Source organism: Prionailurus viverrinus, chromosome X (assembly GCF_022837055.1).
Source record: "Prionailurus viverrinus isolate Anna chromosome X, UM_Priviv_1.0, whole genome shotgun sequence".
In the NCBI taxonomy this organism is placed as follows: domain Eukaryota; kingdom Metazoa; phylum Chordata; class Mammalia; order Carnivora; family Felidae; genus Prionailurus; species Prionailurus viverrinus.
Genome location: NC_062579.1, coordinates 105,693,894 through 105,716,239, shown reverse-complemented (window position 1 = coordinate 105,716,239; position 22,346 = coordinate 105,693,894). Strand labels below are relative to the sequence as shown.

The following is a 22,346-nucleotide window of genomic DNA, read 5'->3' as shown; positions in this document are numbered from 1 at the left end:
CACTTAGAGTTTTTGAAACCAAATCTCCAGTGCTGTGGACATTTCTCCCCTAATAGGTCATAAATATAGGCTCAAATCTTATCTAGAAAAAGAAACAGCTACAACAATGAATAGGAGAATTATGCTGACTTTAATATCCACTAAATGCTATTTGATTCTGCTCCTTCCAAAGTAATATTTAGAGTACAAAGTTGGAGCAGATGGCTTCACAAACCCAACATTTTCCCCTAATCTGGGGGTAGGGGGAGGCGGGTATCTCTGCTGGGAATTATTGAAGAAATCCTTGTGAGTGGAATTCATTTGGACGTCCACAGGTAATATTCTTTTCACATAATTAGACACAACTTCACAACCCCAGGGAGAGAAACACTAGGGATCTTCATCAAAGTCACCTGCATTAAAGAAACAAAGAACATTTTCAGCCATGGCATTGGGGACTTTGCACATAGTAGAAGCATAAGACGTTTTTTACCAAACACAGGAGCATATAGAGGAATTAGAAAGGAAGTCAAGGTAATGGTGCTTCCCTTGGATAGTTCATACAGATCCAGGGCAAAATAATTCATCCTGCCAGTACTGTTGAGGCAATTACAAATGCATGTGTTCGTCGTGCATTGAGAAGAACAGGCTGTGTTCTTCATGGTAACCTTAACCTGGGGGGAGGAAATTCATGCACAAACCTTGAAGGTCTTCAGGAAGAGACAACATAAAATGGTAATACACACATACCTACGTCCCTGAAATTCTTACCCGGAAGGTTTAGCGGTTTCTCAAGCCCAAGGCATAATCTCCCTCTGTGCTAATGGAAATTAAGCTGCTGGCTCTGACTGATGGCAACATCCATTCCGCAGATTTAGAACATGTGGCCCAAGAGGTACACTATCTGCCCCACCAGATGAGTTACTATTGCAACTCCAGGCCCCTTGGCTCCCTGGATCTATTGCTTGGTACAACATTAAGATCCTGGACATGGTATTAAAAACAACCCCCAAATCCTGGACGTGGCGGGATAGTAGAGACATGTACATTTGAGCCATATATTTGCTAATGAAACAATATCCCCCAGGGACAGCAGGAGAGCCAATACTAATTAACTCTTTTGCAAAAATGATGTTTCCCTGTCAGCCTCAACTATTAGCTACTAAGCAGCTTCCACCGCTCCTGCCCTCTATATGCTATGGCTCCCCAGTGCCTCCATATGAGCCCCGGGACGTATTTGCACATTCGCTTGCCAGAGTGATGGACCCTTGTGAGCACGGAAAGAGTTGTTTCCTATGACCAACTTTCTCATACAGAGATGGAGATTGAGATTGTACACTAGCTAGTCAACCGGCCTAAACTGGAAAACAAAGCTGCCCCATACAGTCCTGAAGCTGGTGCCTGAGGTCACAGGGTTAGTGACCAAGCTGGGCCTTGAACCAAAGCCTTTTGACTCCAAGTTTGGTGTTTTTATTTTATTTTTTCAAATTTATTTATTCATTTATTTATTTATTTATTTATTTATCTGTTTGTTTATTTATTTATTTGTTTATGTTTAAGTGATTTCTATACCCAACGCAGGGCTCAAACTCACCATCCCGAGATCAAGATTCACACGTTCTTCCAACTGAGCCAGTCGGGCACCCCTTGGTGCCTTCATTTATTTATTTTTTTACCCACCATACTGACTCCAGATTCACTTTAGCTTCTGTGGATAAATCTGATGTGTGGAGCCAACACGATGAAAAATGCAAGTGGACCAGGCGGGTCTATAACCAGCACCAAGAAGGTGGGAGGAGGCCTACGGCCAGGCCTCCAAAGGTGTTCTGGGTATGTGAACTGGCATCTCCTTCGGTCCTCAAGGAGGGCAAGCAAACGTCATTGCACCATTGTCCAACCAGAAGCACAGAGTGGTCACGGCAGCAGCCCGAGTACCTAAGTCCTTGCTCCCTTGGTCTTTCTCCTCGCTTTGGGCCTCTGGATCGATCCTTTCCCTACATTTTCCCTCCCAATACCCGTCTCCACCTCAAAAACTCTCTCTGGACCTAGAAATTTGGCTTCCTGGGGAAGAAGCTGAGCATCTAAGAGTGTAGCGCCGCTCAGTGGGCATTCTTGGTGGTGTGCGATGTGCACTAGTCTGAGAGCCAGGCGACCTGAGTTCTGGCCCCGGTTCTGCTGCTGATGGCGAGTGAGTGTCTGTAAGGCATTCTTCTTTCCCTGCTTAAGGTTCCTCATCTGGAAAATGAGGGGATCACACTAGACAATGTCGAAGGTTCCTTCTGGCTTTAATAGTCTCTGACAATTATTATTATTTTTAATCCAAGTTAGTTAACATATGGTGTAATAATGATGTTAGGAATAGATTTAGTGGTTCATCACTGACTTATAACACCCCGTGCTCATCCCAGCAAGTGCCCTCCTTAACGCCCCTCACCCATTTAGCCCATCCTCTCACCCAACACCCCTCCAGCAACCCTCAGTTTGTTCTCTGTATTTAAGAGTCTTTTATGGTTTGCCTCCCTCTCTGGTTTTATCTTATTTTTGCTTCCCTTCCCTTGTGTTCATCTGTTTTGTTTCTTAAATTCCACATAGGAGTGAAATCGTGTATTTGTCTTTCTCTTAGTTCACTTCACATTATATACCTTCCAGTACCATCCACATTGTTGCAAATGGCAAGATTTCATTCTTTTTGATCACCAAGTAATATTCCGTTGTGTGTGTGTGTGTGTGTGTGTGTGTGTGTATACATACATACATACCATGTCTTCTTTATTCACCAGTTGATGGCCATTTGGGCTCTTTCCATTCTTGGGCTATTCTGACAATTGTTTTGAATTACACATGAATCTGTTTTGACCTTCCGTCTCTTCCCTCCCACCTTAGTCTAATAACCCAGCAGATTTGCACATACTAAGTTCACTAAGTGCTTCCTTTTTTATTTATTTTTTATCTGAGAGAAAGAGAGAGCATGAGCAGAGGGGGAGGAGTAGAGAGAGAGAGTGAGAAAGAGAATCTCGAGAATCTCCACACGTTCGGTGTGGAGCCCTATGCAGTGTTCAATCCCATGACCCTGGGATCATAACCTGGGCTGAATTCAAGAGTCGGACGCTCAACCAACTGAGCCACCCAGGCATCCCTCGCTAGGTGCTTCTATACACACTTTCTCAGCCAGGAATAAGCCCAGGTATATACATGCACGTGTCCTTTAGTTTTAAGGAGGAAGTGTTTCCCAAGACCATGTATGTGGTCACTAATTCAATATTTCTGGAATGTAAGTGTAGACAACATGCCTTTTTCTCTCACCATTTGGGAAGCTTATTTCTGAAGGAATGCATTGTGCGGAGCCTAAAGATTTGAAAGTAGAACTAGTCGCAGTTGACTTGAAGGATGGTGTCAATACTTTGTGCTGGAAGGTTTTCTTCAGTCTCTCTTGTTTGTGCCTAACATTTAGTCCACACCTGCTGTCCCCATCTGAAATGAAACCAGAAAAGTTAAAAACATAAAACTCACCAAATTCTACACTTAACATGGGTGAATTGTATGGTGTATAAATTGTACGTCAATAATCCTCTTAAAAACGTAAAGTTCAATGCACAGAGTGTCTGTTCTAGGCACCTCAAGGAGTCAGCTTTTCCATGAAGTTGTGAGAAGTAAGTTTATACTGTAATGTGTGGTACAGGCAGGCCCATTCACTTACCAAGGATGCCTGCTTTCCCTAGAGCCCGGTACAGGGACCAGCGGGTTACCGACATGCCCAGTACAAAGAGGGAGACCTACGGGTGCCTGGGTGGCTCAGTCGGTTAAGCGTCTGACTTCAGCTCAGGTCATGATCTCGCGGTCCGTGAGTTTGAGCCCCGCGTCGGGTTCTGTGCTGAATGCTCAGAGCCTGGAGCCTGTTTCGGATTCTGTGTCTCCCTCTCTCTGACCCTCCCCCATTCATGCTCTCTCTCTGTCTCAAAAATAAATAAACGTTAAAAAAAATTAAAAATAAATAAAAATTAAAAAAAACAAAGAGGGAGACCTCTGTGCTGCTACTTACAGAACCTTTGAGTCCAAGCACTTTCCTTCCCTAAAAGAAACACACTGGGCTTTGCATTGAGACTGAGAGAAGCTGTCTGAATTGGATGGAAGGGCCTTTTGATACATAGAAAATCAGTTGTCCTGGACTGGAGATACTCTCAGAGGCAACATCAGGGTCCACCACATGTCACGCTGTACAGGATGGGCCATCGCTCCACCCAGCCTGGCTTCTCCTGCCTCCACTATCACTCCTTGCTTCCCACATCCACTCAACCCACTGTTGGCTATGGGCCAGAGAGCCCCTGTGATCCGGGGCCTGGAACACAGTAGGGCACTCAGTCAACATTCTTTTAATTGAATTGAGATTGAGGTGACAGCAAGGACAAGCAATCCAAGGAATCTGGGCCAAAAGACAAGGTTCACTAAGTTAAAATATGGTCCAAGTCGCATTCTTCGCTTGACTTCATTCATCTCGGCACGAAAGTACAAATCATTTTCATGACATGGAAATAGCCGCCATTTTGATGCTGATACTCTATAAACTCAAGTCAGGTGACAAGTTAATCGGATCAGTTATATAAAACCTATAAAATTCAAAACCTTACCCAAACGGGCATCTTACCAGAAGAGTTATCCAGTCGTAACCACCCACAACAGAGATGTGTCTGCCACTGCTCCCGCACACTCTCCTTCATCATGCAGTAAAACACGAAAATGAGGAATCCTACATCAAAAGAAGAAGGCCAGTCTTCTTCAGTTTCTTTCACTAGCTGTCACCAACACCCAGACCCAGGTCTACTCTTGTCACCATAGATATTCCTCCTGAGGAACCCCAGGGCCATTCTGGCTTTCCGAGCTCATATTTCGAGCTTCCCTTTCAAAGGCAGTGATGGTAAGAAGGCCTCTATCAAGACTTCATATCAACCACAGTTTTCGTCTTGGGTTGCTGTCTATCCTAGAGCTTGAGACATCAGCTCTGCAATGGTAGCCACCCTCCAAGATGGCTCTCAATGATCCGTACGTGCCGGCATTTGTATCCTTGTGTAGTCTCTTCCCACACTGTATCAATAGAATATGGCAGAAGTGATGGCATGTCACTTCCAAGAATACGTTATAAAATACATTGTGGCTTCTTTCGATCTCTGATTACTCCCTCCAAAGGAATCTCAGTGTTATATCTTAAGGACCCCCTGCGGTCCTGTGGAGAGGCCCACATAGTGAGGAATTGAGGCTTCCAGGCCACAGCCATGTGAGTGAGGCTTCCTGTAACCGGATTCTCCAGAGCCAGTCAAGTCTCCACATTACTACAGCCTTGACTGACAGCTTGATTGCAACTTCATGAGTCCCTGAGCCAGAAGCACCCAGCTAAGCAGCTCCTGAATCCCCGATACACAGAAACTGGGTAAGATAATAAGCACTGTTGTTTTAGGCTGCTAAAATTTGGGAGCACTTTGTTACACAGCGATAAATAACTAATACACATGCTCTTTGGCACAATTACACCACGTGGAAACCATACATTTGGATGCCGTCATTTTTCACTGCCAACCCTGATTTTGCCCTGAAAGTGGGATAGACAGAGAGAAGCTGATGGTATCCACCAGCAGTGTTGGCAATTTCTCACCCCCATCCTCTAAAATACCTCCTTGTGGGGCGCCTGGGTGGCTCAGTCGGTTAAGCGTCCGACTTCGGCTCAGGTCACGATCTCGTGGTCCGTGAGTTCAAGCCCCGCGTCAGGCTCTGTGCTGACGGCTCAGAGCCTGGAGCCTGTTTCAGATTCTGTGTCTCCCTCTCTGTCTCTGACCCTCCCCCGTTCATGCTCTGTCTCTCTCTGTCTCAAAAATAAATAAACGTTAAAAAAAAAATAAAATAAAACACCTCCTTGGGAGAGAAAAGTAGGACTTGAGATTATCCTGATGGCAAATGCTCTGGAGGGCCAATTGGATTTCCTGAAGTTTGGAGGCGGAATTGGCAGAAATAACTCCCATCGTCAGCCTGATGTTTATTTGTGGCCCAGGCTAAGTGTCTTTTTACCCACCAAGCCTTTCCAACTGCCTCAAACTGGAACTCATCCTTTTCATTTCTGAGCTCCCATAACACTCTGTTTCTTACACAGTTTGCTACATGTGGCCACTTTCCCCATGGATTGTCCATCTCTCCACCCAGCTGTAAAGTCTTTTCATCTTCATATCACATCTCCCTTTGCCTCCAGTACTATGTGTGGCAGCCCAGCAGATAGATGTTTGTTGACTTGGCCTCCAGGGCACTCGATACGCAAACTCTCACAGTTTTCTGCAACCTTCATAATATCTTCCTGGGCCCCAGAATCTTTCTTTTGTCCCAAGTGCAGGTTGCCACCCTTTGTTAGCTACACAAGGTTTGACTTGCCCTCTCACTGGCCAGTTGTGCTGAAGTAAATGATCAGTGACGGACTGAATCTGTCTTGACTCGTTGCAAGTTGAGCATGAGCCAATGGTAAATGCCCCCAAAGCTCGCTTCAGCTATAGCATTTAGTGGAAGTCAAGAATCTTTCTCATTGCCACGTAGTACTCCATTGTGTATATAAACCACAATTTCTTTATCCATTCGTCAGTTGATGGACATTTAGGCTCTTTCCATAATTTGGCTGTTGTTGAAAGTGCTGCTCTAAACATCGGGGTACAGGTGCCCCCATGCCTCAGCACTCCTGGATCCCTTGGGTAAATTCCTAGCAGTGCTATTGCTGGGTCATAGGGTAGATCTATTTTTAATTTTTTGAGGAACCTCCACACTGTTTTCCAGAGTGGCAATGAGAAAGAATGAAATATGGCCCTTTGTAGCAACGTGGATAGAACTGGAGAGTGTGATGCTAAGTGAAATAAGCCATACAGAGAAAGACAGATACCATATGGTTTCACTCTTACGTGGATCCTGAGAAAATTAACAGAAACCCATGGGGGAGGGGAAGGAAAAAAAAAAAAAAAGAGGTTAGAGTGGGAGAGAGCCAAAGCAGAAGAGACTCTTAAAAACTGAGAACAAACTGAGGGTTGATGGGGGGTGGGAGGGAAGAGGGGGTGGGGGATGGGTATTGAGGAGGGCACCTGTTGGGATGAGCACTGGGTGTTGTATGGAAACCAATTTGACAATAAATTTCATATATTGAAATTAAAAAAAAGAATCTTGGCTGAGGTGGGTGAGAATCTCCTGCCATCTTGCCCTCGTTTCGCCCTTTCTCCCACCAGCACCGTATTCAGTTTGGGCGGCTTTGTTTTGAGACGATGACAACAAATCGAAGTACTCAAGAATAGAGAAGTCTTGGAGTGGGAACACAGGGCAGGGAGAGATGGTAGCTATAGCTACAGATCTGAAGGGGCTATCACGAAAATAACAAATTAGGCGTGTTCTGTGTGGTGGCCAGGTCAGAACCGGGAGCAGTGGGAGGGAGCCACGGAACAACCACGCAGTAGCACATCCCAGCTAATCTTTACTAAGTAGCGTAATCATAGCCGTTATGCTATTCGTCTTGTTTTTACAGATGAGAGACCCCACAGTCCAAGAAGTCTAGTACATTTGACCCAGTCACAGGGCTAATATGAAGGTGGCCGTGTCTAGACCAAATGCAGCCAGTCTGGCTGCAGAGCCCAAGGTCTTAACCACGGCCCTATGGATACCACCCTCAAGAAAGGGCGACCGGGCGAGATGTGGAGCCGGTCAGAAGCTTCAGTGGTAATCATAATACAATATATCAGTGTATCAAATCAACATGTTGCACGCCTCACATTTACACAGCTTTAAATGTCAAGTATATTTCAATTAAAAAAAAGAGAAGAGTTGAAGGCTCTGCTTTATGGAACGGTGAGCTCTCGGTCCCTGGAAAGTTTCAGGGGGAGGCACGTGGCTTCCTGTCACTCAAAGGGAAGTTGGATGGGGAAGATCTCGGGTCCCCAGCCCCAGCCCTGAGACTCTCTGAGTCCAGGTGGGAGGCAGCAATCTGGAGGCTAAACGGAAAGACATGTCTCACCAACTCCCCTGAGGGCTTTATCTCCATGTAACCAAACAACGGTGGTGACGAATCGAGCAGCGTTCACCCTTTCTGAGCAGCAACCACCTGGAAGGCGCTGCAGCAAGCTGGTGAGAGCAAAGCCCGGTCTCGGAGCAGGTAAAACTCCTCCAGCTCCGGCACAAACGACGGGCAACAGTGACAGGAAGCACCTATTACCGTTCCGATTTCCTGCGTGGCGTTTAGTTTGTTCTCAGACTTAAAGGTTATTATGTGAATTCCAATGAGCTGCCTGCCAGCTCTCCCTCTCTGCCTGACAGCCTTCCCTTTTCTTTCCAATAACAGATTGATCTGCTTACTCACTAGAACACAGGCATGAGGGAAGATGTCAGGTTTTTGTCACCTGCAGTTTTATTTGTGCATCCCTCCTTCAGAAATGGCTCATCAGGCGCATAATTTTTTCACGCCGGACCACGGGGCAACCCCCTTCAGCCAGAATTGCAAACTTGCCATCTGTCTTGTAAAATGGCTAATTTGTTCACTTGTTTCACTGCATTCTTGTTCCGGGTGTGTGTGTGTGTGTGTGTGTGTGTGTGTGCGTGTGTGCGTGTGTGTGTGCGTGCATGTGCGTGCATGTGCGTGCGTGCGTGCGTGCGTGTGTGCAACTTGAATTTGAAACTCAGGGCTCTGCAACCCCCTCCTCTGCAAGATGGCACATTCTATCTTGTGAGGCAGGACTAGGAACTGGAGACACTTGGTGCTTGATTGACATGAAGCGTATCTGACAGACAGAGACAGCTTGACTCTGTTGACGCTGGATCTGTGGGACTTCGGATTTAGTCCTCAGGAGATCCCCAGTTGGATTCTGCTTCTAAGCCATGGAGACTTCCTGCTTAGATACTACTTTCTCTTTCCACCGCAGGAATGGAACACTTGCTGGTTGGAAAACACCCCTCCTTCCTTTCTAAGCTCTAAACCGCTTTGCTTTCTCATTCTTTTCTCAGCTTCCCCGTTAACCCCTCTTTCCAAACGGTGAGTGTGTGTCTCTCCTCAGAACTAGTGGGTGGGGTTATTGCCGAGGGAGAAATCCGCCCTGGCATCTGGTTCCTAACCCACTTCTGTACACATTCTACACCGAGGCATTTTGTGTCTTCTTACGTCTCGATCGGAACGTGCTTGGAAGATTCTGGTGGGACAGAAAGTCTCAGCTGATACACTTCATTGCTCTAAAATGAGATGGTTTCTTGAACTGTAAGACGTGAGAGCAAAAATTGTGCCTTATTCTAGATTGCTCCCCCGTCTCCCTGAAGCACCTTGCAAATGCCTGGCATAGAGCCACTACGTACCAATTCATATTTCCGAAGATTCCTCAGGGGTTAAGAATCAGACGACAAAGTGTTCCGAAGTTATTTAAATGCTAGGTTAAAATAAATTTTAAAGTTTCCCCCCCCAGCAGAATTTCTCAGAAGTTTTTACCTTGATAAAGGTAAAAACTTGTATTGTGCCATTTTAAGAATGGGAGAATATAGTTTTCTGCACTTCCCAAACTTCTTTGGCCACAGAACTCTTCTCTTGCTGGAGGATCCTATGGACCACCCACGGACTGGAGTTCGGTAAAGGGGCTTATTAAACAGATAAATAGGAGCAGTGGGCAAGACCCTAACTCAACACGCTGCCCAAGTTCACTCACAGCTGCCCCAGTAGCTCAAATGAACTGGGCCAAACTTGAGAATAAGAACACAGAGCAGAGTTTTGAGAGTCCCAGGAAACCACTCTGCGTGCCTCTTGCCCCCAAGATTTTTAATAGGCCAGGTCAGGTTAAAATGAACATCGACAGTTACTCAGGGGTATGTTAACCAGATCCCTGGTGTGGCCTCCCATTTAGTCACTTCATTACCATTTGCTCCATTCACCAGAAAATCGGAGTGAAATTAAAGAGCTATAGAAACACTAGCTTAGGATCATCTAATTCAACCAGTCGTGGTGACTTTTTCAAGGTCAATGTGCAGCAATACGAGAACCTTGACCTCTCACCTTGGCCCACTGCTGTTTGCACCTCACCTGCATTCCTTCGTGACTGTCCACTTTCCTAGCCTGGCTCCTTCCCACAAGATTAGGATCTCTGATGTAGCCAGAGCTTAGGGGGTCAAAAGTTTAAAACTTCTACTGTCCAGTAATTGGTGTATTCAACTGGATCGCGCACTCAAGAATGTCAATGCGGGGGCACCTGGGTGGCTCAGTCGGTTGAGCGGCCGACTTCGGCTCAGGTCACCATCTCGCGGTCCGTGAGTTTGAGCCCCGCGTCGGGCTCTGTGCTGACAGCTCGGAGCCTGGAGCCTGTTTTGGATTCTGTGTCTCCCTCTCTCTGACCCTCCCCCGTTCATGCTCTGTCTCTCTCTGTCTCAAAAATAAATGAACGTTAAAAAAAAATTAAAAAAAAAAAAGAATGTCGATGCAAGTGTGGGTCTGTACACTTACGCACAATGTGTTGATGCAACGAAGACTGTAGAAAGTATTACCAGTCGGTGTTTGATATAAACATCACCAACTAGCTGGGGTTGAATTAGCTCTCTGGGCTTTTCTTTATATCCCCAAGAGGGAGCTCACTCAATGAAGTCACGATGGCTAGCTAATGTTTCCAATGGCTGCCTGTCAATTCTTTTCCCCCTTTCAACCCCCAAAAGGTGAGATTATTTTCCCAACCAGCAAAGCTTTGGTGGAGGTCTGGCTAGCCAGAGAAAGTACAAAGAAGCAGATGTTACCTTGCAACGTGTTGAAAATGGCAAAAAGATATAAGAAAAAGATCCTCACAGGTCCCCAGGCAAAGAAGGCAAACCCCCAGGTGAGGCCAAGTAAGAAGGTCAGGCTGGTTGTGCCTTTGAGGTCACGCAGGATTATCTTCCGCCGGGTCCTCTGGCTTTGGGAGTTCATGGAATTCAGTTGAGCGAGAACAGTGCAGAACATGGAGAGATTCATTAGAAATATGAGGCAAAAATAGGCCACAACTGAGGTGTAAAAGATAGAATCATCTTTAATCCAACAACTGGAAGAGACAAAGAAGAGAGGGCCATTGTCAGGTAGAGAAACACAAACTTGCATTTTGTGGTGAGAATCTGAAGATCACCTCATCGGTTTTATTTCACCTGAGAGCATCTGCCCCTGGAGAGAGGAACCGGTCTGCCAGGAGTTCACTCACTGGGGACACAGTGGGGCTGGAACCCCAACCTCCTGAGCCCCCGGCCCAAGGTTGTTTCCAGCGCCAGACATCCTAGAGGCTTTGCAGGAACTTCTCAGTCCGAATCCCCAGGAGGCTACTCTGTTCCTCAGCAGCAGAAAAACAGATTTCTTATTTTCTTCCAAAGTGGCTTTCCACCACCACCCAACCCCCCGTGCCCTCCCCCTCCACCTTACACCTAAGCTTTTATTTGCAGGATGGATTCTGCTTTGCATGATAAATATCACAGTAAAAGGACATGAGCAATGACTGCTTTTCTGAATGTTATATCAAACAATGACGAGATCATCAGTGTTAATGAAAATGCAACAAAAGGAGAGCAGCTCCGGTCGCGTTGCTTTCAAATGTGATGTATATGTTAAACCTCTCTCCGCAGTCTCAGGTTTGGTCGACAAAAGGGAACACTGGCCGCTGGGATTGATTAATGAATGGCTCTACTGTTTCTATTAAAGAAGAAATATGTGACGATTCATAAGAACAGATACTTCGGCTAATTAACATTTCCAATTACTAGAGGCGGTATCTCGGGTTGTTGAACACGGACAAGCTTTACTAATTTAACTGTGTGTCAACTTAGCCGAGATCTCTTTTCCAGAACCAGGAAAATCCTTTGTGATGATATCGTTCGCGTTGGTGTGGATATTTTCACGTATGTGAGTTTGTGTGTGTTTGTGCGTGTTTGGAGGGAGGGAGGGGAGAAAACATTTGATTTCCCTAATGGAGTCTGATACTTAGGGTTGCCTGAACATCATCTTCAGCCTTAAATGAGGCTACCGAAGACATTTGAAACGGGGCAGCGCTACATGTTTGGATACAGAATCATCTCTAAGGCATATTGTTAAGTACCAAACAGAATACGTCTACCATAACAGTGTGCAAGAGAATATCTACACAGATCTGATTGCTGGTAATAAGAGTTGCATCAAGGGACAGAGACTGTGTGGCTGGAGGTTGGGAGCAGGGCTTACTTTTCATCCTCTATCCTTTTGTACGTTCGAATTTTGTAGTGTGTGCATGTATTACTTCTTCAAAATACAATTATAAAAAAAGCTCTCAGAGCACTCTGCCTCTTACCAACCAATTCACATATGAAAGAGCTCTTTTCAGGAGTGGAGTTGGTTTTGTTCTGGTTTTTGCTTTTGCTTTTGATCTTTGAAGAAGAATCTCCATTAGGTAGACACTGGGGACCCTTTAAGCCATGGAACAGGCACAGAGGAAGGACAAAGGAGGAGACGAGAAGGAAGGGAGGGGAAAAAGGAGAGAAAGGAAGGGTAACAAGAAATTAGAACTGGAAGGCATCTGCTGAAGAGGACAATATAATTCTGACCCTCTGGAAACTGTCGTCTCAATAGGAAAGATGGGGGAGTCTGGGGGTCCAGACCTCCTACGTTTGATTCAAGTCCAGTGGGAGAGGAAATCTGTAGTAAAAACAAAAACAAAAACAAAAACAAAAACAAAACAAAACAAAACAAAACAAAACCAACTTGAGGGGCAACGATGAAGACAATGAATCTGCATAAGTAAAAAAGCAATAGTGCCTGGCTGGTTCAGTCGGTTGAGCGTCTGACGCTGGACTCTTTGCTGTCAGTACAGAGCCTGCATCAGATCTTCTGTCTCCCTCTCTCTCTCTCTCTGCCCTTTCCCCACTCGCGTTCTCTCTCAGTCTTTCAAAAATAAATAAACATTAAAAAAAAAACAACAATCAGAAGCATGAAATGAAATCGTGCAGTCTAAAGAACCACATGGTAACTAGCTATGTGCCTATAAAAGAAGGTTCTGGAAACGTAAATGGCTACCTTCTTGGGGCTGTGGATGAGAGCATCAAAGAGACTGGGCTGATACAGTAAGAAGAAAACAAAAGATGATGAACACAGCATGATGTATAGACTCATCAAATCACTAAGCTGTACACCTGAAACTAATGTAATGTAGTGGGTCTACGGTACTCAAAATAAATAATAGATAAATAAATAATTAATTAATTAAATATTTAAAAAAAAAGAGAAAAGAAGAAAAGAAAAACAGGACAACAAATCTGAGCCAATTTACAAAGGAAAGCAGTGGAGTGTCTTTCAGGGGAGGCCTTTGTGGAAAGGTGGAAAATTTCCTTACAGTGGCCACGATAACTCCTTCCAAGTTCTGTGAGCTTTCTAATATATATAATATATATATTTATATATATATTATATATATATAATATATATAATTATATAATATATAATTGCTGCCGGTTAAGTAGCCCTTACTGTGGAACAGGCCCCATGCTGAGCACTTTACATACATGATGTCATCTTAATTTGCACGCTACACTGACAGCAAACATTATTGTTCCCATTTTCCAGTGGAGGAAATGGAAGGAAGAGGTAAAGTAAGTTGCCGGAGGTCACACAGAGAGCAGGCACCTAGCCATTATAGGAGTGAGCCCATAACTGAGTTTAAGCCAAAAAGGCTGAGGCTGAGTCCCCCGCCCCCCCCACCCCGCACTGAAGCCAGCATCAAGACTGAGCCGAAGGTCAGAACACCTCCCCGCACACCCTGACGGACAAGAGCATCATCGCCTGGTACTTACAATGGAGTCACTGAGCTTAGGGTTCCGTATAGATCTTTTTTCACACTGAGTGTGATCGCCACCATGATCCCTGGGATTCCTAGAGTGGGGAAGCAAGCCAAAGGCATTCCATTAGGAAGCAAGGAGCGGTCCTGATCATGGACTGTGGGCCCTGATACACCAAGACACTGTTTAAATGAGCCACAGATGTGCGGGCATCAAAATACCATTGTTTGCAAAATGTTTGTGAAGTCTTCCAAGTTAAACATTTCTAGGAGTTCTCCAATCTGCTAAACTAAACAGCATGCCAAAGGCTCCAATACAACGCCCACTGGTTATTAAAAATAGCTCAAGCGCCAAAAAATCAACTTGGCAATAGAAGTATCTAGTTCGGAATGCAGGTTCATATCGAGCACTTCTTCTCAGATGATGGGCTGCCGATTTTTTCTCCTTTTCCATAGAGCCCCTGACTTCCCGGGACCTTTTTGTCTAGGTCACCTTGGAGGAAGGGTGCAAGCAATCAGCTGCAGCCTTCGGTGCTTTCTGACAGGGGAGCTGTTTCCACACTCGTTACTATTTGACATTTTGACTAGATCGACCAGTTAACGACCAGTCAATTCGGCCAGACTATAATAAAGCAATCAGTTCAGTCAAAGTGGTCAAACGTGACTCGAGTGTAGACACAGGATCGAAAAATTCAATTTCAGGTACATTTGCAAAATTTAAATGATCTCTTTATTTCTAACAATGTATTTCTCCTAAACTAAGAGCATTACACCTGCACACATTTTAGGGGTTTTTGTGAGATACTTTGCAAGGCTGTTCGAAACCCCAGAGTGCTAAGTAGGCATCTTGAAAAACCCTCCACTGTCCGATTCTGTGAGAAATGGGACAGTCCCTTTTGATCGGTGTATCACACAGCGCAATGCCTAGCATGATGTAGATATTTACAAAAACACCTGTTGGGGAAAAAACCCCACAGGAACAGACCCGTAAATACGAGGAACAAACTAATGGTTGCCAGGGCGGGGGGATAGAATGGGGGATGAGCAACTTGGGGGAAGGAGAGGAGGAAGAACAGGCTTCCGGTTATGGGATGAATAAGTCACAGGGCTGGAAGGCACGGCGTAGACTCGTCCGATCACTAGGTTGTACACCTGAAACTCATGGGACATTGAGTGTCCGCTATACTGCAATTAAAAAAATGTTTTTAATCTGTGAGAGGCCAGAAAGGAGGGATGGAGGGAGCTCTCACGCTCACGATGGAAGTTGGGAGGTGGTCCCCAAGCTGTGTTTACATTTCGGTAATTAACAAGTTAATAAATTACCGATTAACAAACAAATAGATCCTGACTGGTTGTTAACAAATGTGGACCGATCTGCTGCCTTGGACAGGGATTTAAATACAGGAGTAAAACCTTGTCAACAGGTTGCAGAGCAGGAAGCCGATCTGAATCTGGGCGGCACACCCCGTGAGCCCGCACAACTTTGAGAAGACCGCAGGCGCAGGCCTGTGAGGAGGTGCTCTGAGGCCATCCCCTACCCGCCTATCTCCTGAGTGGGGTCTGTCACGAAACATTTTCTCATCCCTCCCAGGTTCGGAGGAGGTGTGGGGCTTTGCGCCCTGCCCCCTCAGAACAGAGCTGCAGGATATAGAACCGCATAGCCTCAGCTCAGAGCTGGCTCTTCAGCGACAGGGAATCCCTCAACTCGTGTGGTAGCCATCTGTTCCCTTTTGTCCTTCTTTCATAGCGAGCGGGACGAGGCCTTGGGAGCTGGCACCTTTAGCTACTCTTCCGTCCACCGTCTATGTAAGTGATCAGCTGAATCTGGAAGCAGCTTCTAGCACCTTGACGGGTCGAGCCAGTCAGGCCGTGGCCTTGGCTTGGGTGTGTACTTGACGCTCCCGAAATGTATCCTGCCTCCAAGTACCGAGTCTTATTTAGCCTTTCCTGCCTCTCCCGGTACACCAGCAAGTGTGTGTGGGCCGAGAAGATCGGAGAGAGAAGTGAGCTCTGGAGAGCAACACTTAAGGAGCAGGTGAAGCAGGAAGGGGCTGAAAAGGAAGCTGACGATGACGACGAGAGAGAAGAAAAGCCGGGACCGAGTGCTTTCTACAGCCCGTTTACTGTTAGCCATCTGTGGGTTATCCGCGTGGGGGGTTATCCATGAAGCCCCTTCCATATCAGTTTTCAATCCCTTGGTTGACTTGAGATGAAGACTTCCAGGCACAGGAGGAGTATTCTGACTGCTTTTAGCTCCACGTTCCTGATGGACTCTAACATGTACTAAAACAATCGTAGATGATGCTTTGCTTAATATTTGCCTGTCTCTGCCCCCCGACATTAGCATGGATAATAGCACTGTGTATCCAATGAAAGTGTGTGTGCTACGTTCATGAGCTCATTAAAAGCATGAGTAGCTAATTGGGAAGCTATTGTCTTTACAAGGGCGGCGGAAGATAAAATCTATCCTCACATGGATCCGAGGCATCCCACTTAATATACATCTTCTGTGTATCCAACACATTCTCTGAAGTCAAACTCTGGTTTGAATAGGCAAAGCGAAGGGACAGGAGCTGGCCTGACCGTGTCAGAAATACAGGGCGGCAAACCAATTAAATAACATTTAAAAGAGGGAATAGTCATGCTGGGTTCCGTTCCTGGCTTTTTCCATAGAGGAGCAGTGACCGCCAGGAGGTATAGGGGGAATCGGGGTGTGTCTGACCCCGCACCCCTCCCCACATTGCAAGCGCCCTGTCCCTTCAACAGCAGGGCTAGGTCACAGAGGTTACATGTCCAAACTCCGGAGCCAGATATCGGCTCTAAATCCTAGCTCTGCCACTTACCAGCTGTGTGCGTTTTGGCAAATCACCTAACGTCCTTGTGCCTCAGTGTCCTCACCAGTAAGTGGTTATGATGATGAAATCTTTCTCACAGAGATATAAGGAGTGCTAACTAAGTTTGCAAAACACTTAGAACAGTGTCTGGCACGTGTAAGTGCCACCTACAGAAGTACTACCATACGTGTAAGTGTTGGCTATTACATCAGTAAGTATTTGTTGGGTTTTAACTTCTGTAGAGAGAAGGATAGAATCTGACAGGTTCACCGCGGTAGATCCTCCATTTAGCACAGTACACAGCAGGTGCTCAATAAATATTTGTGGGCCAATTCCTCACCATAGAGGTGAAAAATTGAATTTAGGGGCACCTGGGGGGGGGCTCAGTTGGTTACGCACCTGACTCTGGTTTTGGTCATGATCTCACGGTTTGTGGGTTCGAGCCCTGCATGGGGCTCGTGTTGACAGTGCAGAGCCTGCTTGGGATATTCTCTCTCTCTCTCTCTCTCTCTCTCTTTCCCTTTCTCTCAAAACAAAGAAAATAAACTTAATTTTTTTTTAAAAGTTGAATTTATAGAGCAATACAGGCAGAAAGAGAGACGCACAGCCAAACACCAGTGAGCCAATCCTTAATCCCTTACTGACGCTAATACCAGAATTTGGTCCTGAATAATGCGTCTGATGAAGCTTGAATTAGAAATACGCACAAGGCTTCAAACAGAGACATCAAGGCCAATGGCAGATATACTTACCCCAACCAACTAGACAAAATTTAAGGATATAATTGGGAACGTAGATGTTGAAGACTCGGACCAGACAGATATACATGTGGACCCCCTCCAGGCCCATCCAAGTCAAAGAAACGAGCAGGAAGTAATGAAGCGCCCCTGCGGCTGTGATGCACAGTCCCGCCTTCTGAAATGACGCGGACCAGGAATTGACCAGAAATGCCAGGTTTAGCATCAGTAGTGCTGTGCACAGGTTGATCAGGATTTTGGAAGGATGATCTTTTCGAAGTTTGCTAAAAGAAAAGACACAGTGTTTAGTGAGGTAGGGTCTCTCGTTTGAATCAAGCATTGCCACATCTGATCTGCCTAATAAGTGAAAGAACAAAAGAAGTGACTGTTGAACTTGCTCGTTCTACCTTACACGTCTGGATTTTTGAGCTCCCCACCCTCTTTCCAGGTAGTCAAAGTATCCTAAATCCGGTGCCCTTTACTAACAGGAATAATACTAACCTCAGGCAGCTAAGTAGCCCCCTTTGACTTTTCTTTTACTTTCTCCTTGTCTTTTTCTCTTGGGGAGAGGGGAGGGAGGCGTTTCCTGAATACTACCATTCTATCATCACTCCTTCAGCAGACTCAGAGCTTGATCTACTTCGTTACCTCTTGTGCTGTTGATTTTAGCCACCCTGACAGGGGTGAGGTGGTATCTCATTGTGGTTTTGATCTGCATTTCCCTGATGATGAGTGATGTGGAGCATCTTTTTGTGTGTCTGTTGGCCATCTGGATGTCTTCTTTCGAGAAATGTCTGATCATGTCTTCGGCCCATTTTTAATCGAATTATTTGTTTTGGGGGGGTAGTCAGTTGTATCAGTTTGCTTACATATTGTTTAAACCATTGTATTGTACACGTTTTAGAAGTTTATTTATTTATTTTTTAGTAATCTCTACACCCAACGTGAGCCTCGAACTCACGACCCTGAGATCAGGAGTCACACACTCTTCCGACTGAGCCAGTCAGTGCCCCAGTTTTTTATATATTTTAGATACTAACCCTTTATCAGATATGTCATTTGCAAACATCTACGCTAGAGGTAGAATATTTTCAAATCTCAGAAGGCTCCTTCGTTCCTTCTCCCATTCAATAACAACCCCCACCTCCCCCCGACACATACAGTAGAAGTAACCAATATTTTAGCTTTTGTCCCCACAGGTTTAGTTGGGCCTGTACTTAGTACTTCATGTAAATGGAACCATGCAGTATGCTTTCCTTTTTTTCTGGCTTCCTTTTGGCCCAACTCTGTGTCTATGAGCGTTTGATATTATGTTGTATTGTTCAGAAGCAGTTCATTCTTTTTGTACTGCTGTGAAGCATTCCGTTTTATGAGCATACCACAATTTATTCATCCAGTCAACTGTTAATGTACATTGGGGTTGTTTCCAATTTGGGGCCACTATGAATGAAGCTGCTGTGAATATTCTTGTGTATATCCTTTGGTGGACACATGTCCACATTTCGCTCCAATAGTAAAGTTTCCGGGTCAACAGCTAGATATATATTCATCTCCAGTACGTATCGCCAAAGAATTTTCTAAAGCATCTGTGCCATTTTGCATCCCTACCAGTAACGTATAAGAGTTCCATTTGAGGGGCGCTTGGGTGGCTCGGTTGGTTAAGTCCGACTCTTGATTTCAGCTCAGGTCATGATTTCATGGTTCGTGGGATCAAGCCCCGTGGAGTGCAGAGCCTGCCTGGAATTCTCTCTCTCCCTCTCTCTGCCCCTCCCTGGTTTGTGCACACTCTCTCTCTTTCTCTCTCACTGTGTCTCACCCTCTCAAAATAAATAAACACTTTTAAAATTTTTAGAAAAGAGTTCCAGCTGTTCCACGCCCTTTTGGGCACTTGCTCTTGCCAGTATTTTTAATTTTAGCTATTCTGGTAGGTACACAGAAATATAACTGTGGTTTTAATTAGCACTTCACTGATGAATAATGATGTTGAGAACCTTGTCACATGGCTATTAGCCATATGAGTAAAGGTTAGGGTTACACATGGATATCCTCTTTTGTGAGGTGCCTGCTCAAGTCCTTTGCCTACTTTTTTAAATTAAACATTTGTACTTCATTTTTTAATTTTTATTTATTTTTATTATTTTATTTATTTTATTTTTTAAATTTACATCCAAGTTAGTTAGCACATAGTGCAACAATGATTTCAGGAGTAGATTCCTTAATGCCCCTTACCCATTTAGCCCATCTCCCCTCCCACAATCCCTCCAGTAACCCTCTGTTCTCCATATTTATGAGTCTCTTCTGTTTTGTCTCCCTCCCTGTTTTTATATTATTTTTGTTTCCCTTCCCTTATGTTCATCTGTTTTGTCTCTTAAAGTCCTCATATGAGTGAAGTCATATGATATTTGTCTTTCTCTAATTAATTTTGCTTACCATGATACCCTCTAGTTCCACCCGCATAGTTGCAAATGGCAAGATTTCATTCTTTTTGATCGCTGAGTAATACTCCATTGTGTGTGTGTGTGTGTGTGTGTGTGTATACATATATATATACTACATGTTATTTTTCCATTCATCCATCGATGGACATTTGGGCCCCTTCCATACTTTGGCTATTGTCGATCGTGCTGCTATAAACATGGGGGTGCCTGTGCCCCTTCAAAATAGCACACCTGTATCCCGTGGATAAATACCTAGTAGTGCAATTACTGGGTCACAAGGTAGTTCTATTTTTAGTTTTTTGAGGAACCTCAATCCTGTTTTCAGGAGTGGCCGCACCAGCTTGCATTCCCACCAACAATGCAAAAGAAATCCTCTTTCCCCGCACCCTCACCAACATCTGTGGTTGCCTGAGTTGTTAATGTTAGCCATTCTGAGAGGTGTGAGGTGGTATCTCATTGTGGTTTTGATTTGTATCTCCCTGATGATGAGTGATGCTGAGCATTTTTTCATGTGTCGGTTGGCCATCTGGATGTCTTTGGAGAAGTGTCTATTCATGTCTTTTTCCCATTTCTTCACTGGATTATTTGTTTTCTGGGTGTTGAGTTTGATACGTTCTTTAGAGATTTTGGATACTAACCCTTTATCTGATATGTCATTTGCAAATATCTTCTCCCATTCCGTCAGTTGCCTTTTAGTTTTACTGATTGTCTCCTTTGCTGTGCAGAAGCTTTTTGTTTTGATGAGGTCCCAATAGTTCATTTTTGTGTTTGTTTCCCTCGCCTCTGGAGACGTGTTGAGTAAGAAGTTGCTGCGGCCAAGATCAAAGAGGTTTTTGCCTGCTTTCTCCTTGAGGATTTTGATGGCTTCCTGTCTTATGTTTCGGTCTTTCATCCATTTTGAGTTTATTTTTGTGTCTGGTGTAAGAAAGTGGTCCAGGTTCATTCTTCTGCATGTCGCTGTCCAGTTTTCTCAGCACCACTTGCTGAAGAGGCTGTCTCTATTCCATTGGATATTCTTTCTTGCTTTGTCAAAGATTAGTTGGCCATACGTTTGTGGGTCCATTTCTGGGTTCTCTATTCTGTTCCATTGATCTGAGTGTCTGTTTTTGTGCCACCTTTGCCTACTTTTAATTGTATTGTCTATCTTTATCTGTAGGAGTATGTATATATATATATATATATATATATGTATATATATATGTGTGTGTGTGTGTGTATATATATGTGTGTGTGTTTGTGTGTATATACATACACACACTCATATGCATCCTACAAAAAAGTCCTTTGTCAGATATATGCATTACAATATGCATTGTAAATATCTTCTCCCAATTTGCGGTTTGCCTTTTCACTATCTTAATAGTGTCTTTTTTAAAAAAAACTTTTTTAATGTTTATTTTTGAGAGAGAGAGAGAGAGAGAGAGAGAGAGACAGAGTGTGAGTCGGGGAGGGGCAGAGAGAGAGAGAGAAAGAGAAAGAGAGAGACACGGAATCTGAAGCAGGCTCCAGGCCCTGAGCTGTCAGCACCAGAGCCCCATATGGTGCTCAAACCCATGACACATGAGATCATGACCTGAGCCGAAGTCGGACGCTTAACCAACTGAGCCACCCAGGCACCTCAATGGTGTCTTTTGATAAAAGAAGTTCTTAAATTCAATGAAGTCCAATTTATCAACTTTTCCTTTTATGCTTAGTGTTTTTGTATTGCTTTTTAAAAATCCAATTACAACCCCCCCCCCCCTTTAGAGGAGCCTGGGTTGTTAGTTTTTCATCTATGCACTTCATAATCTAATGGATTTGACCTCTTCTTATTGTGATGAATAGGAACATTTTACGAAATTAACATGGTTACAGTGACAACAGCATTCATCAAACCAAATTAAACCTACTCAGAGCAGGACTTTATCAACTTACTGAAAAGCTATGTATGTCACCATTGCAACTCCCAGGAAAATGGAGGAGATTCCACATCCAATGTATGTTATAAGCACTAATATCCGTTCATTCACTGCATCCACTGCAGACCTGGATAAATCCTAGGAAATGCAATATGTTGTATTTGATACATTTTACAGAGCAAGTTTATGGTAAAAGCCTTCCAGGGATCACTAGCGGCAGGTTCTCAGGATATATAGCATCTCAGCTATAGCTCTTACAAAACCGGGGTGCGTGGATGGGTATACGATAAGACTGTACGTTGTTTTTTTGAGTATGCCTAGTGCAACTTACTCTGTACAGGTCATGAAGAGTCATCAACAGCACTGGAAGAACATTTAGTCCTTGGTTTTACTGTCATTAACATGTTCCACACTTAAAATATAACCAAACTAATAGAGGTGAATTTGGGATGCAAAGTGAATCATTATTTGAACTAAGCGTCCCCAAACACTACACAGAACATTAAAAAATGTTCCTTTTCTTTAGACTTTAAATAACTTTCATGAACTTAAGAAACAAAATGGGCTTTAGGAATCACATAATCCAGAAATGTCTTAACCTGAGGACCATAGGAAACCTGAAATGGCAAGCAGAGTCATAGGAATCTGTGTGTGCCTTGTTCTGGACACAAGG

The 22,346-nt window shown here is 44.5% G+C and overlaps 1 protein-coding gene across 1 annotated transcript in view; it reads right to left on the bottom strand.

The window, feature by feature from the left end:
* Positions 1-247: 247 nt before the first annotated feature.
* Positions 248-22,346, bottom strand: part of ADGRG4 (adhesion G protein-coupled receptor G4) — a 58,645-nt gene continuing 36,546 nt past the window's right edge. Inside the window, exons 14-20 of the mRNA XM_047843963.1 lie at positions 21,690-21,811; positions 17,353-17,621; positions 13,783-13,861; positions 10,741-11,021; positions 4,622-4,723; positions 3,283-3,450; positions 248-392 (exon numbers count right to left, since the gene is read on the bottom strand). Coding sequence (XP_047699919.1) covers positions 370-392; positions 3,283-3,450; positions 4,622-4,723; positions 10,741-11,021; positions 13,783-13,861; positions 17,353-17,621; positions 21,690-21,811 — 1,044 coding nt within the window. The 3' untranslated portion in view covers positions 248-369. The remainder of the gene's footprint in view (positions 393-3,282; positions 3,451-4,621; positions 4,724-10,740; positions 11,022-13,782; positions 13,862-17,352; positions 17,622-21,689; positions 21,812-22,346) is intronic.